This window comes from Chiloscyllium punctatum, chromosome 1 (assembly GCF_047496795.1).
Source record: "Chiloscyllium punctatum isolate Juve2018m chromosome 1, sChiPun1.3, whole genome shotgun sequence".
Lineage (NCBI taxonomy): Eukaryota > Metazoa > Chordata > Chondrichthyes > Orectolobiformes > Hemiscylliidae > Chiloscyllium > Chiloscyllium punctatum.
Window position 1 is genome coordinate 92209166 of NC_092739.1, and position 18223 is coordinate 92227388.

Consider the following 18223-nt stretch of genomic DNA (forward strand, 5'->3'; position numbering starts at 1 on the left):
ATGCCATAACAGCAACACATTTTATACAATTTGAAATGTCTGCTTGAAATTGCAATTACTAACTGTAATAAATAGGTAACTTACATATTGTAAATGAAAACAAATTGACCATTTCACTTTCTGCAATGGCGAACAAACTGTATATAAATAATCAACAAGATGATCAAGGCATAACCTCTATCAGTAGAGCTTGAATTTAGCACTGCTGGACTAAAACATCCAGAAAACTACAATGCACAAACACTGTTCCTGGTCTGACTGACCAGTGCGAACAATGAAATGCAACACATGAAAGGAAGTTCTCTGTTCACAAGCTTTTTTAAAAAAATTGTCCCCAACATGTTCAGCAAATATATTTGCATCTTCCACTGCACATTTACAGCCATTTAGTAAAATTGCAGAATTGAGACTTCTGCCAGCTTCTCATCTATTCTTGTGGTTCTGCAGTTTTAATTTTTGAGCCATGCACAAATGTCATTTGAAAACATACAATACCACTGCTGAAAATTACACTGCAACTAAAAATATACATATAACCATGCAAAAACAGAGTTTTGGTAAACACTCCAACAAAAATGGGAAAAGGTGAAGGGGTGAAAGACATGCAACAGAACTTTATACAAATTCTGACAAATAAACAAAAGGTACAGTTTATAGTAAAAACAGAAAATACTGAAAATTACTTAGCAAGTCTGGCAGTATTGGTGTAGAGTAAAAAAAATCTTTCATCAGAACTGAACAACTAACTGTTTCTTCACAGCCACTGAAAAACTTGCAAAGTATTTCCAGGTTTGCTGTTTTTATTTTCAGATTTACACCACAGTATTTTGCTTTAATGGTAGAGCTCGTAGTAATTGATGGATCATAAAGGCCAGTATAAAAGGAATGAGAGGTAGTAGAAGGAAAAGAAACTGATAGAAAGACATAGAAGACCTGGTAGGTGAAGGAGGGAAGTCATCATATTCGAGGTAGGTAGGAGAGAGGTCAGAACGGCTCCCACCACCTTGCTGAAAGGGAATATCCGAGGGACTTATTCCAAACTCCTTTACTCTGCAGTATCAAGCAAATGAGTGAACAAAGGGGGAAACCCAGTCAGGAGGGAACAGTAAAAGACACATTTTTAAAGCTAGAACATTAAAAATATGACATGTAATTCTAGAAATAATACTTCAGCAAAATTCTGCTTTTTACAAAAGGTCAAAATTAACAGTCAAATATGAAGCTGAAGCCAGCAAAATTGTTACCTTTATCTTAAACAGCTTCATTTGCAATACTAGAATGTTAATGAACTATGGCTAAAAGTAATTTTAATTTCAACTAAAATTGTGTTTTACAAATTATTTGATATTTTATTTTGTGTACTACATCAATAACTGTCAAATTAAATTATTTACACCATTCAATTATTTACTCCATTAAACAATTATATCCAGAAATTATTACAAGTTTGAGTCTTTCCCTCAAATATTCTCTTACGTACAGTGATGTTCACGGCTATGAGATTAAACAGTCTCGTGATTAGAAATTATTTTCTCAATGTGTGTTTCCTCAATCCTCCTTAAGGTGGACTGAGAACACTTGGTGAAAGATGACCAGTTACAAATCATTAAGGTGCTAAATTTTGCAGATATAAACTGATTGCACAGAACAACATGTCGTTATGATGACACTATGGCTTTAAGAGGTATACTTTGTCCTTTTTATTTTAAGAAGGGAGGTTAAGACAGAGATACTGAGTGGCCTGTTCCAAGCCAATAAAGTAAACAGCTTGAGAGACCTTAGGTTTTTGTTTAAAACATTTGGAATAATAACAGCAGCATCAACAGTGTGGTGCTGGAAAAGCACAGCAAGTCAGGCAGCATCCGAGGAGCAGGTGAATCGATGTTTCGGGCATAAGCATCAGCAATTCCTAAACATCAATTTTCTTGCTCTTCGGATGCTGCCTGACCTGCTGCGCTTTTCTAGCACCACACTCTCAACTATGGGCAACTTAGCATGGCCAATCCGCCTAAACTGCACATCTTTGGACCGTTGGATGAAACCGGACGGCCAAAGAAAACTCACGCAGGCACGGGGAGAATGTGCAAACTCCATAAAGACAGTAGCCCAAGGGTGGAATTGAACCCTCGTCCCTGGTGCAATGAGGCAGCCGTACTAACTACTGAGCCACCGTGCCACCCCAGGTGTCCACACTGATCATCAAAAATCCATCTATTCTATCTCATTTCCCAGCACATGACCCGTAGCTTTGTACGTTGTGGCATTTAGAGTGCTTATCTGAGTAATTCTTCAATGTTTTGAGATTTCCCACCTCTACTACCCTTTTAGTTTGAGAGTTCCAGACACCCTTCACCCTCTGGGTGAACTTCTTGTTCCTTACTTTAAAATGGTGCTCCTAGTTATCTACCCCTCAACGAAGGGAGAAGAGGTTTCTCCTAACTACTTTGTCTATCTCCCTCAGAGTTATGTACACATCAATCAGATCCCTCCTTAGACACTCTGCTCCAAGGAAAATAATCCAAGCTTATCTCGTCCCTCTTCAAACCTGAATCACTTCAGCACAGGCAACACTCTGGTGAACGTCTTCTGCACCCCTTCTAGTGCAATCATACTCTGCCTGCAGTGTGATGAACAGAACTTCATACAGTACGTCAACTGTGACATAATTAATGTTATATAAACTCTTCCATAACTGTCTTGCTTGTGTATTAAATGCCATTACAGTTAGTTCTTCGATAATGCAATGGTTGCGTTCTTGTGCAATCCCACATTATAGAAAAATCACACTTTAGTAACAGCAGTTAAAGCACTGGTGATGTAATCGTATTACAGCCAACACGTTTAAAAGTTCACACTGTAGAAAGAGCATCCTCAATTCATCAATTGCGTTACAGCAAATTCACTGACAAAACCTGCATCATAACAAAACAACCTGTACTGATAAAGGCAAGTATCCCATATGTATTCTTAACCTGTTCTGCTGCCTTCTAGGGGACACTAGGGTAAGATTATAGCCAGTCAGGGACAGTAGTAGGAAGTTGTGTGTGGAATCCGAGGAAATAGGAGAGGCACTAAATGATTATTTTTCATAAATATTCGCACTGGAAAAAGGCAATGAGAATACTAAAGACACAGGCTGTTAGACTAGACAGATTGAGGTTCACAAGGAGGAGGTCGTAACAATTCTGGAAAGTGTGAAAACAGATGTAGGTGCTTTACTCAGAGTAGTAAGGGCGTGGAACTCCCTGCCTGCAACACTAGTAGACTCGCCAACATCAAGGCCATTTAAACGTTCATTGGATAAACATATGGATGACAATGGGATAGTGGAATTTGGTTTCACAGGTCGGCGCAATATTGAGGGCCAAAGGGCCTGTACTGCGCTGTAATGTTCTATTCTTTGTATCTCTCTTTGTAGGCAGGGCATTCCATGTCCTTACCACTCTCCGAGTAAAGAAACTACCTCTGACATCTGTCCTATATTTATCACCCCTCAATTTAAAGCTATGTTCCCTAGTGCTAATCATCACCATGCAAGGAAAAAGGCTCTCACTGTCCACCCTATTTAATCCTCCGATCATCTTATATGTCTCAATTAAGTCACCTCTCAAACTTCTTCTAACGAAAACAGCTTCAAGCCTCTCAGCCTTTCCTCATACGGCATTCTCTCCATACCAGGCAATATCCTGGTAAATCTCCTCTGTACACTTTCCAATGCTTCCACATCCTTCAGAGAATGGGGCGACCAGAACTGTACACAATACTCCAAGTGCAGCCACACCAGAGTTTTGAACAGCTGCAACATGACCTCATAGCTCCGAAACTCAATCCCTCCACTAACAGAAGCTAACACACCGTACACCTTCTTAACAATCCTGTCAAACTGGGTGGCAACTTTCAGGGATCTATGCACATGGACACAGATCTCTCTACTCATCCACACTATCAAGAATCTTACCATTAGCCCAGTACCTTGTATTCCTGTTACTCCTTCCAAAATGAATCACCTCACACTTTTCTGCATTAAACACCATTTACCAACTCTCAGCCCAGCTCTGCAGCTTATTTATGTCCCTCTGTAACCTGCAACATCCTTCTGCACAACTCCACCGACCTTAGTGTCATCCGCAAATTTACTAACCCATCCTTCTACACCCTTATCCAGATAATTTATAAAAATGAAAAACAGCAGTGGCCCCAAAAGAGACCCTTGCAGTCTGCCACTGATAACTGAACTCCAGGATGAACATTTCTCATCAACCACCACCCTCTGCCTTCTTAGAACTTGTCAATTTCTGATCCAAACTGTTAAATTACCCTCAATCTCATGTCTCCATTTTTTGTGCAATAGCCTATCGTGGGGTACCTTATCAAATGCCTTACTGAAGTCCATATACACCACATCAACCACTTCACACTCATCCACGAGTTTGGTGACGTTCTCAAAGAACTCAATAAGGTTTGTGAGGCATGACCTACCCTTCACAATTCGTGTTGACCATCTCTACTCAACTTATTCTTCTCTAGAGGACTATAAATCCTTCCTCTTATAACCTTTTCCAACAGTTTATCCACAACTGAAGTAAGGCGCACTGGTCTATAATTATCAGGGTTGTCTCTACTCCCCTTCTTGAACAAGAGAATAACAACATTTGCTATCCTCCAGTCTTCTGGCACTATTCTTGTAGACAATGATGACAAAAAGATCAAACCCAAAGGCTCTGCAATCTCCTCCCTAGCTTCCCAGAAAATCCTAGGATAAATCCCATCTGGCCCAGGGGACTTATCTACACTTTTCAGAATTGCTAACACCTGCTCCTTGTGAACCTCAATCCCATCTAATCTAATAGCCTGGAAATCAGTATTCTCCTCAGCAACATTGTCTTTTTCCAGTGTGAATACTGATGAAAAATATTCATATAGTGCCCTCCTATATTCTCGGACTCCACACATACAACTTCCCACTACTATCCTTGATTGACCCTAATCTTTCTCTCATCATTTTTTTTTATTCCTGACACAGCTTTAGGGTTTTACTTGATCCTACCTGCCAAAGACTTCTCATGTCACCTCCCGGCTCTTCTTAGTTCCCTCTTTCGGTCTTTCCTGGCTAGCTTGTAACTCTCAAGTGCCCTAACTGAGCCTTCATGTTTCACCCTTTAATAAGCCTTCTTCTTCCTCTTGACAAAAGATTCAACTTCTTTAGTAAACCATAGCTCCTGCACTTGACAACTTCCTCCCTACCTGACAGGTACATATTTATCAAAGACCCGCAGTAGCTGTACCTTGAATAAGCTCTACATTTCAATTACGCCCATCCTATGCATCCTAAATCTTGCCTAATCACATCATAATTGCCTTTCCGCCAGCTGTAACTCTTGCCCTGCAGTATGTACCTATCCCTTTCCATTGTTAAAGTAAACATAACTGAATTGTGGTCACTATCACCAAAGTGCTCAGCTACCTCCAAATCTAACACCTGGCCTGGCTCATTACCCAGTACCAAATCCAAATGTGACCTCGCCTCCTGCTAGCCTATCTACATACTGTGTCAAGAAACCCTCCTGCACACACTGGACAAAAACTGACCTATTTAAAGTACTTGAACTATAGAGTTTCCAGTCAATAGTTGGAAAGTTGAAGTCCCCCATAACAAGTACACTGTTACTCTCGCTCCTATCCAGAATCATTTTTGCAATCCTTTCCTCTACATCTCTGTTACTTTTCGGAGGCCTATAGAAAACTCTCAACAGGGTGACCGCTCCTTTCCTGATTCTAACCTAAGCCACTACTATCTCAGTAGATGAGTCCTCATCAAACGTCTTTTCTGCCATCATAATAGTGTCCTTGACTAACAATGCCACACCTCCCCCTCTTTTACTACCTTCCCTGTTCTTAGTGAAACATCTAAACCCCGGAACCTGCAACAACTATTCCTGTCCCTGCTTTGTCCATTTCTCCAAAATGGCCTCAACATCGAAGAACCAGGTACCAACGCATGCTGCAAGTTCAACCAGCTTCGTCTGGATGCTCCTAGTGTTGAAACAGACACACTTTAAACCACCTTCCTGCCTGCTGATACACTCTTGCTGAGCTTATGACCACACTACTCTCAACCTCCTGTATACACCAGAGCTACAATTCAGGTTTCCATCCCTCCTGCTGAATTAGTTTAAACACTCCCAAAGAACATTAGCAAATTGTCCCCCCAGGATATTGATACCCTTCTGGTTCAGGTGTAGACCATCCTGTTTGTAAAGGTCCCACCTACCGCAGAATGAACCCCAATTATCCAGGTATCTGAATCCCTCCCTCCTGCATTAATCCCAATAGCCTTGTGTTCAACTCCTCTCTCTCCCTATTCCTCATCTCGGTAGCATGTGGCACGAGTAACAAACCAGAGATAACAACTCTTGTTAGATTTACTGGCCTGTAGTTTCCTGGATAATGGTACTATATTAGCTGTACTCCAGACTTCTGTCACCCTCCTGTGCTGCAGACAATTTGAAAATTAACGTCAGAACCTCTGCAATCGCCCCCTTTTCCTCCCACAGCAGCCTGGGATACATCTTATCTGAGTCTGGGGAGTTATCCATGTTCAAGCCTGCTGAAACCTCCTCTCTCTCAATGCTAATTTGTGCAAGTATATCAGCTCCCATCCTTGAACTACATTTGTATTCACTGTAGAGAAGGTCAAGGTATTCAAGTAAAAGCAAGGCTGTCTTTTGGCTCCAAAAAGATTGCCAATTTGGTACCGAATTCACCCTACTCTTTTACTGGTTATTCTCTTGCCCCAAGTGTACTTATAAAAATGTCTGAATTCTCCTTAACATTATCATCTTGTATTTTACATGTCATCTCTTGACTATGCTAATTGTTTTTTAAAAAGTAACCCCTGAATTTTCTATACTCTGGCATCCAGTGTTTTGAACATCTTGCTTGAAGATTCTATTCCCTAGAATACAGAACTGCCAGTCCTATCCTTCCCTCAACTATGTCTCTGTTATAGTGATAATGTCATATCCCACACAGTATACACTGTGAATCAATATGGTCAGGATATGGGCATGTTCTCATTCACTGCACTATGCCTTTTTTGTAGATCTAACTGACTGACTGCCATTTGTCTTTTTCTCTGTTATGTCTGTATACCGAACTAGTGGGAGGGGTATCCCTCCGACCTATTCTCCAGTCTGCAGGAAAACTAGCCACCTCACCCCACATTGCTGAGGCTCAGGAGAAATATCCCTTGTTATCCTTAGAATGAAAAAACAGAAATCATGATTTCATAGGCTTGAGCAGAGACAAAGATCCTCACTGTTTCAATCTGAAATAGATTAGGAGTGGTGATTTTCCAGAACCCAACTAATATAGATTTATTGCACATGCAGCAAGACAACCGTTTAATTAACAACATTTCAAAAATATCTGTCGAAATATTTATTGGTGGTTCCTGGCCTTCATGACAACACCTCCCAGTCCTATGAAGAAAAAGATTAATTTTTAAAATTTGTGCATCATTAGCAAGGCTGGTGTTATTAGCACCACAATGCGGTTTGTGATAACCAAATGATTTGCTCAGATCATTTCAAAGATTATTAAGAATTAACTATATTGTTATGATTCTGGAGACACATGTTGGCCAGAATGAGAAGGACAACAGCTTTCCTTCCATAAATAACATGAGCAAACAGAGCTTTAATGATAATCCAACAGCTTCATGGTAACTTTTTGTTCCAGATTCCAGTATATCAAACTCACTTCTTAAACTATCAAGAACATACAAAACATGCAATATTAAGCTCTTAGTGTTTGACTGAAAGGCATGTGACATTTAAGATTTAAATACTTGAAGCTTAAATTCAAAATGCGTTAACAATTCTTATACTGCTACAAATGGAACAAAACAGAATTTTATAGCTTCAATATTTAAGTTAGGTAAATAACATTAAAAGACTCCCAGATAAGATCTTACTTTATAACATGAAAATGGGGATGGCAACTTTGTTTCATTTACTTCATTTTGAAAATCATACCTGTTTGCATATCTAAGTGTGTTTAGTGTGTTCTCACATGAACCCATTCCTGGAGAGATAGTTGCGATCTATAAATGCACAAAGTTTAGAAGATTGCATATCAATCCAAATGCATCAACAATTTTCACCAATCTCCAGTTCAAGATTCATGATGAAGTAAAAACCACCAGTAAACTACTCCTTTGAAATACTGCAATTTCAGACCACGAATGCAGAATTATTTATGTTCACAGCCAGATTGTATCCACAGTCAAAAGTCAGTAACAGTGAGCAAAAGCAGAGACTTAGTTGCTCAGTAGAACTTGAAATGAATAAATTAATCTATGGAAGGAGAACTGATAGGAAGCACTTATCCCAATGATTTATAGATTCATAGATGCACAGCATGGAAACAGACGCTTAGGTCTGACTCATCTATGCTAACCAGATATCCTAAACAAATGTAATCCCATTTGCCAGCACTTCGCCCATATCCCCCCCAAACCCTTCTTATTCATAATCCCATACAGATTGCCTTTTAAATGTTGTAGCTGTAGCAGCCTCCACTATGTCCTCTGGCAGTTCATTACACACACACACACACACACACACACACACACACACGTTTTAAATTCTTCCCCTCTCAGCCAAAACTTATGCCCTCTACTTCTGGACACCCCCATCCCATGGGAACGGCCATGTATATTTACCCTATCCATGCCCCTCATGATTTTATAAACCTCGATAAGGTCACCCCTCAGCCTCAGATGCTCCATGGAAAACAGCCCCAGTCTATTCAGCCTTTCCCTATAGCTCATACCCTCCAACCTTGTCAATATCCTCGTAAATCCTTTCTGAACCCTTTCAAGTTTCATAACATCTTTCCGATCTTTGGGTTGTCTGGTTTTTTTTGAAAGCATGACTTTGTCACTATTATAAGATTTGCAAATGTTGGTTTCAATATAATTGTAAACCCTTAGCTGAGTAACAGTGACTGAGCAATCATGCATCATTTTGAAAAGTTCTGCTTCCTTTGTGTTATTGGAGATGCAGGATTAAAATTCTTGCCTCTGAAGAAATGCTTCATTTGTTTGCCAGGAACTTATGTTTATTGAGTATAGGAACCAACTTGTCTCACTGGCATTGACCCCATTAGGGTCAATTTGTGATTGTGCCATTTTGTTTTGTTTTGCGCAGTACAGGCCCTTCAGCCCTCGATGTTGCGCCGCCCTGTCATACTAATCTGAAGCCCATCTCACTTACGTTATTCCGTGTAAGTCCATTTGCCTATCCAATGAAGACTTAAATGCACTTAAACTTGGCGAATCTACTACCGATGCAGGCAAAGCATTCCATACCCTTACTACTCTGAGTAAAGAAACTACCTCTGACATCTGTCTTATACTTATCTCCCCTCACTTTAAAGTTGTGATCCCTCGTGTATGCCATCCCCAAACTTGGAAAAAGGCTCGCCCTGTCCACCCTATCTAACCCCCTGATTATCTTGTATGTCTCTATTAAGTCACCTCTCAACCTTCTTCTCTCTAACGAGAACAGCCTCAAAGCCCTTAGCCTTTCCGCGTAAGACATTCCTTCCATACCAGGCAACATCCTAGTAAATCTCCTCTGCACCCTTTCCAAAGCTTCCACATTCTTCTTATAATGCGGTGACCAGAACTGTACACAATACTCCAAGTGTGGCCATACCAGAGCTTTGATTCCTTCCAATCATGCTTTCATCACTATAAAAAGGATACGAAGCATCTGAGAGTCCTCGAGATGGTGAAATAGAAAGGTTGAGGAAGTGGTGGTAAAGAAATAGAATGAGTGCAGATTTGGAGACAGAAATGTATAAAAACTGAGGAAAACGAGACAGATTTTCAACAACAGAACTAGGGTGTGGAGAGGAGATAGAGAGAGTGAAAAATTGGAGATAGAGGATGATGAGGGATTGGAGATATTGAAATTGACTAAGGAATTTGAAAGGTTAAGCCAAACAGAGGGAGGGGTTGATGATGAGGGAACCAAGTGAAGGGAGGGTTGAAAATGGAGAAATACAAAGAATGGATAGAGACCAAGACTGAAGAGTTAGCGACAGAGAGATGCACAGTGAGGAACTGGATGCGCAGAGGTAGAAAGAGCGAAGGATTAGAGACTTAAGGAAAAACAGAACAAGGGATCAGAAATGAAGAAACAGAGCGAACCACTGAAGACAGAAAAAGGATGTAGGTTTACTCGCTGAGCTGGAAGGTTCGTTTTCAGACATTTCATCACCATACTAGGTAACATCATCAGTGAGCCTCCCGATGAAGTACTAGTGGCATGGTCTGCTTTCTATTTATGTGTTTAGGTTTCCTTGGGTTGGTGACACCATTTCCTGTGATGACATCATTTCTGGTTCTTTGTCTCGGGGTGGTAAATGGGATCCAAGTCAATGTGTTTGTTGGTAGAGTTCCAGTTGGAATGCCATGCTTCTAGGAATTCTCATGCGTGTCTCTGTTTGGCTTGTCCTAGAATGGATGTGCTGTCCCAGTCAAAGTAGTGCCCTTCCTCATCTGTATGTAAGGATACTAGTGAGAGAGGGTCATGACCTTTTGTGGCTAGTATTCATGTAACCTGGTGGCTGGTTTTCTGCCTGTTTGTTCAATGTAGTGTTTGTTACAGTTCTTGCAAAAGTATTTTGTAAATATTCTCAAAGCTCGCTAACAGAAAAAGAAATTGGATTTAGACAGAGACATTCCAAATAGAAATTAGATTGGGGATTAGGATATGGATAGATTTATGAAATGGTAATGTGCTAGATACAGTGGGGGAATTGGAGATAAAGATTAGATTAGATTACTTAGTGTGAAAACAGGATCTTCTGCCCAACAAGTCCACACCAACTCGCCGAAGCGCAACCCACCCAGACCCATTCCCTGACATTTATCCCTGCCCCTAACACGACGGGTAATTTAGCATGGTCAATTCACCTAACCTGCACATTTTTGGACTGTGGGAGGAAACCGGAGCACCCAGAGGAAACCCATGCAGACACTAAGACAATGTGCAAACTCCACACAGTCAGTCACCTGAGGCGGGAATTGAATCCGGGTCTCTGGCGCGGTGAAGCAGCAGTGCTAATCACTGTACCACTGTGCCACCGTGCCGCCCACGGTGATAGACCTAGTAATAAGAGATAGGCCTTGTAATAATTTTATGATGGAATTGGGGAAAGAAAGAGTCAGAAATTAGAAGCAACAATTGAGAGACGGTTAAAGTGAGGAACTTGAGTTAGAGTCATCAAGTTGTACAGTACGGGACAAACTCTTCAGTCCAACTCAACCATGCTGATCAGATACCCTAAATTAATTTACTCCCATTTGCCAGCATTTGGCCCATATCCTTCCAAGCGGTCCCAATTCGTGTACTCATGGAGACACAGAGTAACAGATAGTAAATTTGCAGGTAAGGTAGACAGAATGGACATGTTGGATGTGTTATGATAGAGTGAATAATTAGAGGTGTAGTGGCACAGCATATGAATAACTGAAGATGAAGAGTGTGTGAAAGAATGAGGTTTCGGAGATAGACAGGTAGAGAGAATGATGGATTGGACAGAGTGAAGAACTGGAGATGTGGATAGACAAAGTGAGAAAATGGAGACGTGGTTGAGAGTGAATGATTTGAAATAGAGTTCTGAACAAAATGAGAGATTGGATACAGTGTAATAGAGTGATTGGAGAAGAAATACACAGAGAAGGATTGTAGATGGAAAGATAAGAGGGTGAGATTCGAGATGGCATGATTGAGAGAGCAGAGATTGATGGAAAAGTCGAATCAGGAATTTGAAACAGAGACACACAAAACAATGCATTATAGATGGAGAGATAAATATGAGTGAGGGATTGGAGGGGGAGAAATAGGCCACTGGAGACGGACAATGAGGGATTGAAAATGGAGACAGACAAGTGCGTGACAGGAAGTGGACAGAAATTGAACAGAAAGTGAGAGATTAGAGAGGGATGAAAAAGCAGAATCAAGAATTTGGGATGGAGATAGCATTATAGATGGAGTAGATAATGTGACGTATTGGTTATGGAGGAAGAGACAGCGTGAGAGATTGAGGGTTAGTAAATAGACAGAGATGGATCACTGATTTTTAGGTAGGCAAATGTTTAATCTCAAACATGTCTTAAGTGCAGTGATTATAACAAGCTCAGCCAAGCGGATCTCAGAATACAATTTTCCTGACTAGGGATCCCTGGCTGATAGATAAGAACAGGAGTGTCAGACATCTTGTTCATTTAGAGAACTGGCTCTGAGGGAGTTGGATCAGCATCAAGGACTCTCCGCATGTAAGTAAAGGGTGACTTTGTAATGGTATACCAGCCTCTGTGAAGTTATTTCAAGCTTGACTCATTTGATCCTGCTGTCAAAGACTGGACCCAGTATGTGGAAAGAATGCGTTATTTTTTCCAGGCAAATGACACTACGGCAGTGGACCCGGAGCCTTCTCAGTCATTAGGAACCTAACTTTCCCTGAGGCACCAGATATTAAAACTTTTTAAAGAGTTGACAGATTTAGTTACGATATATTACAACCCAAAGCCGCCTCTTATTCTGACACATTTTCATTTTACAAGGCAATTCAAGAATTGAGGGAATCTGTAACAGGATTTTTGACTAGGCTAAGACAACTGGAGAAACATGGGACTTTGGTTTAATCCTTAATGGGATGTTGAGAGATTGGTTGGTATGTGGGACTAATGATATAATCATGTAAAAGCCTCGAATAGCAGAAGCCCTACTGGACTTCAAACAAGCACTACAACTGGCTTTATCATTGGAAAATGCGGCACGTGGAACATATGAGTCGCAGGGTATTCCGATGGAAGTGGACTCCTCGCCAGTCTGACTGAGTTTGGGAAATACCACTTGAGTGAAGGCAACTGCAGAGCCTCACTCAGGAAAAGTCATGACCAGAAACTCTAGGTCAGCCCACAGCAAAACCTCAAAACACAGCCAAGCCTCGGCCAAATGGTTAAAATGTTCTTCAGGATCCTGGGTGGCCAGCCATTGTAGTTGCTGCTGGTATGTGTTCAGACAGCAAAAGAGTCCCATAAGACCTAAATTAAGTAAGATATCCAGAGGAGTGCACATCCTGGAAAGTCCATCTAAATCTGGTCTGCAACAGTTTAATTGCTGAGGAACATCCAAATCCGAACCAAAATAAACATCTGTTAAATGGTCACTGGGCTTTAATAGAGATCAATACCAGCGTGGCTATTTCAGTGATCGCAGAACCAATCTTTAACAAAATTTGCGGTCGACTCCAACTCTCAAGTTTGCACAAGACCTAGTTTGACTGAGAACCCTTACCAGGGACCCTTGACAGATTAAGGGTGCAACTTTGGTTTCAGTCTCATATGAGAAGCAGCTGGTTCACTTCCCACTGATTGTAGTAAAACATTCGGACCCAAGTGTGATGGGCAAAATTGGGAGAGAAATATTCATCTAGATTGCCTCAACATCTTTGGATTAGGAAATGGATGCCTAAGTGAAGTCCTAACTGAATATCCAGAAGTCTTTCAGGAAGGCCTAGGAAGCCAAGGCCACCTTGTATGTTGACCAGAAAACAATTCCCACCACCCCCTTTGCATCAACTCTTAAAAAAAGGGTCAGCCTTGGAAATGGTCACATAGCCAAGCTAGAGCTTTCAGGGAACTGAAGAAACAGATATCGTCCTCAAAGGTGTTGGCACATTATGATCCCAAGCAAGATTCAGCATTGAGGTGAAGTGCCTCACGGTATGGCATTGGGGTAGTATTACCTCATAGGTGGCCCAATAGAGAGGAATGCCCAATAGTATGTGCATCCAGGACTTGGTAAATGCAGAGCTAAGTATGTCCAGATAGAGTGAAGCAAGATCTGGCGGTCATATTTAGGGCCAGGAAGTTCCAATATCTTTACGGATGTAAATTTGTAATAATAACAGACCACAAATCCCTACTAGGTCTACTTAGAGGATAAGGCAGTGCCACTCATAGCTTCAGGCCAAATTCAATAGTGGGCTCTAATTCTAAATGCAAATAATTACAAATTGGAACACCGTCCCGGAGACCAAGCAGCAAATGCAGCTGCATTGAACTGCCCTCCCCCTGGCAGATTCACAACCAGTGTACCACCACTGGATGAGTCCGTAATGGTTTAAATCTTCTGGACACACTTCCAGTCAAAGCTGACAATATCAGACTTTGGATGCAGAAAGATCCAGTCCTGGCAAAACTGAGACAGCTGATGTTGATGGGGTCACAACTATAATTAAAATCGTTTCGGACCCGGAGAGACTAAATCCCAGTAAAGGACAACATATTATTATGAGGAGCAAGAGACACTGTCCCGAGCAAAAAATCACTGCCAGATACTGGTTGACATCCACCTGGGTTACCCAGGGATTTGCAAAATGAAGTTGCTAGCAAGAAGTTATATCTGGTAACCTGAACTGGATGCAGACAGAACCACACTGACAGGGTCGTACTCAGATTGCCAACAAGGACAAAAAGTACCATCAGCAGCTTCCCCACATTCGTAGGAATGGTTGGGACTCGGTTACATGACTACAATGCATGTCTATTCATTGACTCAATGTTCTTTGTCGTTATGGATGACCATTCAAAGTGACTGGAGATGCAGAGTTCATTCATCAAATGTGTGGACGACAACAGAAACATTGTGCACATCTTTTGCAACATATGGACTCCTGGAATGACATTAGTGATGAAGGGCTTTTGCCCAAAGTGTCAATTCTCCTACTTCTCAGATGCTGCCTGACCTACTGTGCGTTTCCAGTGCCACACTTTTCAACTCTAATCACCAGCATCTGCAGTTCTCATTTTCTCCCAGAAGTGTCAGTCACAGATAATGAACCATCAGTTAGGAGCAGGGAAATTGATTATTTCCTAAAATCAAATGGGATTGTACATATAAGGACAGCTCCATACCATTCATCATCCAATGGTCTGGCAGAAAGAGCTGTCCAAACTTTGGAGGCAGGCTCAAAGAAACAGACTTCAGCTTCACTAGATATCAAACTGGGACAGTTCCTATTTGATTACAGGATTACCCCTCATGCAACTACAGAGTTTTTAAAACAGGGAGAAGACGCTACACCAGGTTAAATCGGTGCCAGGTTAGGTGAACTGGACATGCTAAATTGCCCATAGTGTTCAGGGATATGTATGTTAGGTGCATTAGTCAGGGGTAAATATAGGGTAGGGGAAAGGGCCTGGCTGGGCTAATCTTCGGAGAGTCAGCGTGGACTTGTTGGGCCAAAGGGCCTGTTTCCACAATGTAGGGATTCTGATTCTGATTCCACTTCCCAGTCCAGGGTGAGGAGGGGATGGGTTGTTGAAATGGGTTCAAGAATGCCAATACTAGTCACAAGACTGCACTAAGCAACAGAGAGAGTTTACTTCAGACAATGAAGTTGGTGTAGGAACCACAGGAATGGACCTGCATGGGTGAGAGGCATGGTCAATGTGAGGCCAGGTCCAGTGATATATAAAGTTCAGGTGTGTGCGATGGTCCTGAATAAGCACATGGACCATATGAAAGCTGCAAACTCGCAAAAGGTGCAGGAGCAAAATGTACCCAGCTCCTTGACTGCCATTCTGACTGTTAAAGAAGATACGTCAGAATGTGAAATGGATACAGTGGATGTCACTGCCTTGGCACCCTTGCTGCCTGAAAAAGCGAATGAATTTCTTCTGTGATGCACCAGATGCAAGAGGCAAGCGTTACACGCTGCCCGTCAGAGACAGAATAAGAGGAACCTGACCCAGTTCTTAAGGTCCCCAGGAGGAGCAAAAAACAAAATCGACCAATGTCCTTGGAATCAGAGGGGAAGGGAGGAAGTGATTGTAATGAGATCACCCAGGAGCAGCTCATAGATCATGAGCTCTGTTTACATGAAAATAACAGCACCAATCAGGAAGCTGTTGCAGACAAATAAGAACAGGAGTGTCAGGCATCCTATTCACTCAGGGCTGGATCACGGTCATAGATTCTCCAACTGTAAATAAATGGTGACTTGGTGATGAGATATTGGCATCCGTAGAGTAAAGTTAACTACTGTTAACCAGATTCAGTAGGATAGTACAATTAGCTTTTGTGCTTCTGAGTTAACATTGCCTGTTCAGTTAGGTTGAAAAACGGGTATAACATCAAACAACTTCTGAACAGATTCTGCTGCATCTTCTTTACGTAGAAATTTGGACTGCAGACTAGTTTATATGCAGAGTAACCATCTAAGTGGAACAATGGAGGACTAACAGCTACAAACATATTCTATCATATCATCATATCCGAGAGGGAGTAGAGGATTGGAGTGCATTACAGGACAGAAGCAACTAGTTTACACAAACTGAATTAGAACAATTCCTTGAACAACAATATTATAGAAATCAGATATTTTTTCATTTTGACTAAGTGATAGATACTAAGAAACGATTCTTAAAAATGTATAATACTAAATTACATACCATGCAAGTTCTGGAATTTTCTCCAATAAAAGAATCTCTTAGCACTTGGGTAAGTTTACTTGCTCTGAATGGGGTATGAGGTTTGTTTCGACCCAAGGCTCGGATACATTCCTGTAATTACACATGTTCATTTAAAAATGAGAAAATTACTCTAAACTTTTGAGTAATACTCAAATACTCAATCCCCTCTGTAATGTAAACCAATTCACTAGTGGCAACAAATGAAATTCATAGTAGCTATGCAGCACGTTCCATACCAATGGCTACAATAAAATATATATGAAGGTACGATTGTGCAACAGCCAGGAAGGATCTCCATTGTCTTTGCCAAATGAAATATCACATGCATAGGCTACTCACAAAAATAAATCAACTGGCCACCTGCAACACTGCAAAAAAAATAATGCTGATCTGAACCCATTTGATTATCTTAAGGTCATTTCTGCTGGCCCAAGTGAGTGGTGGGAAAATTTCTGGATCTTTACAGTTGGCATTAGTGTAGACATTACTTAATGCTAAATTCAAAGCTTAATGACAACAGGTTTTCCTCAATTGAAGCAGTGCAAACTACAAAAAAGGTATTTATGTCCTGCTGAGAGTCTTCACAAAATCTTAAAAGGATCTCTTTCTAAAAAAAAAACTGTCCTCGGCTCTGACTGAGAAACATGACTTTGTCTTATATAGAAGTTGTTGCATTGAATTACCTTGAGTGCTAAAAGGCTCTTGTTAATCTCAGCACCTTCAAGTCGTGTCTGACGATCTGCACTAGAGGTGTCTGCCCCTCTCTCATTTCCTGCCAGATCAATTAATGAAAATTTTCCATGCATTTTCCCTTTTCTACGAAGAATAATCTGGAACACTGCATGGCTTCTTGAAGAGTGAGCATTTGCAGATGTCTGACCAGATGTTCTAGAACATAAATAAAACACAACCTTGTTTATAAATTGGCCTTTCAAACTGTAAGGTTCTTCAACAGTTATAAAATTGGTAATTTTATCTGAATCTAAAAGGAAAATATTTATTATAAATTAATAACTAAAAATAAATTTTAAGAAAATCCTATTTTCCTGTACAATTCAGCAAAGAAGCAGGAGCAGGTGGTGGTTATCCTGTCTTTCAATACTGCTCTGCCACTCAGTGAGATGGCTAATTTTCTAACTCAGTTACTCCTTCCACAATATCCTCAGAAAACCTTCTTTCTTACATGAACCAAAAATCTGGGACTCATGTTTTGAAGACACTCAGTAACTAAGAATTCATAGACCTCATTGAAGAAAATTAAGTAATTCACTTGCATATATTCTAAAGACAGCAAATTCTCAAAAAAGTGAGCACATTTCTCAAACACGTTCCACCGTTCTAATGAATAGAGAAAAATTCTGTTTTATGAAGTAGTAAAAGGTACTGAAAGGATGTAGATCAGTGTCAAATCTAATTTCTCTCTCCAATATGTCTGCACCTAGATCTTACTACTGCTACATATAAAACACTTAATGGGAGAGCATGATCATTTGTAATGCATTCTCCAAGGACTATAAAATGGTATTTATTACTGTGGGGAGGGTGGAGAATGGAAGAAAACAGGTATGATGTGAGTGAGGCAGTTAGGGGGATACTTAAGGCAGGAATGCAAGGCGTGGGGGTGGGGGGGGGGGGGGGGGAGAGAAAAAAAAAAAGAGATTCTAC

The 18223-nt window shown here is 40.9% G+C and overlaps 1 protein-coding gene across 4 annotated transcripts in view; it reads right to left on the reverse strand.

Annotated features, from left to right (window-relative positions):
• Window positions 1-18223, reverse strand: part of kif2a (kinesin family member 2a) — a 147918-nt gene that overhangs the window by 25990 nt on the left and 103705 nt on the right. For 2 of the 4 annotated variants that reach the window (XM_072570998.1, XM_072570989.1), the window contains exons 14-17: window positions 17242-17446; window positions 16538-16648; window positions 8037-8104; window positions 934-1050 (exon numbers count right to left, since the gene is read on the reverse strand). In XM_072570998.1, the coding sequence (XP_072427099.1) occupies window positions 934-1050; window positions 8037-8104; window positions 16538-16648; window positions 17242-17446 (501 nt within the window). The other 2 variants (XM_072571016.1, XM_072571007.1) reach the window with 2 other exon arrangements.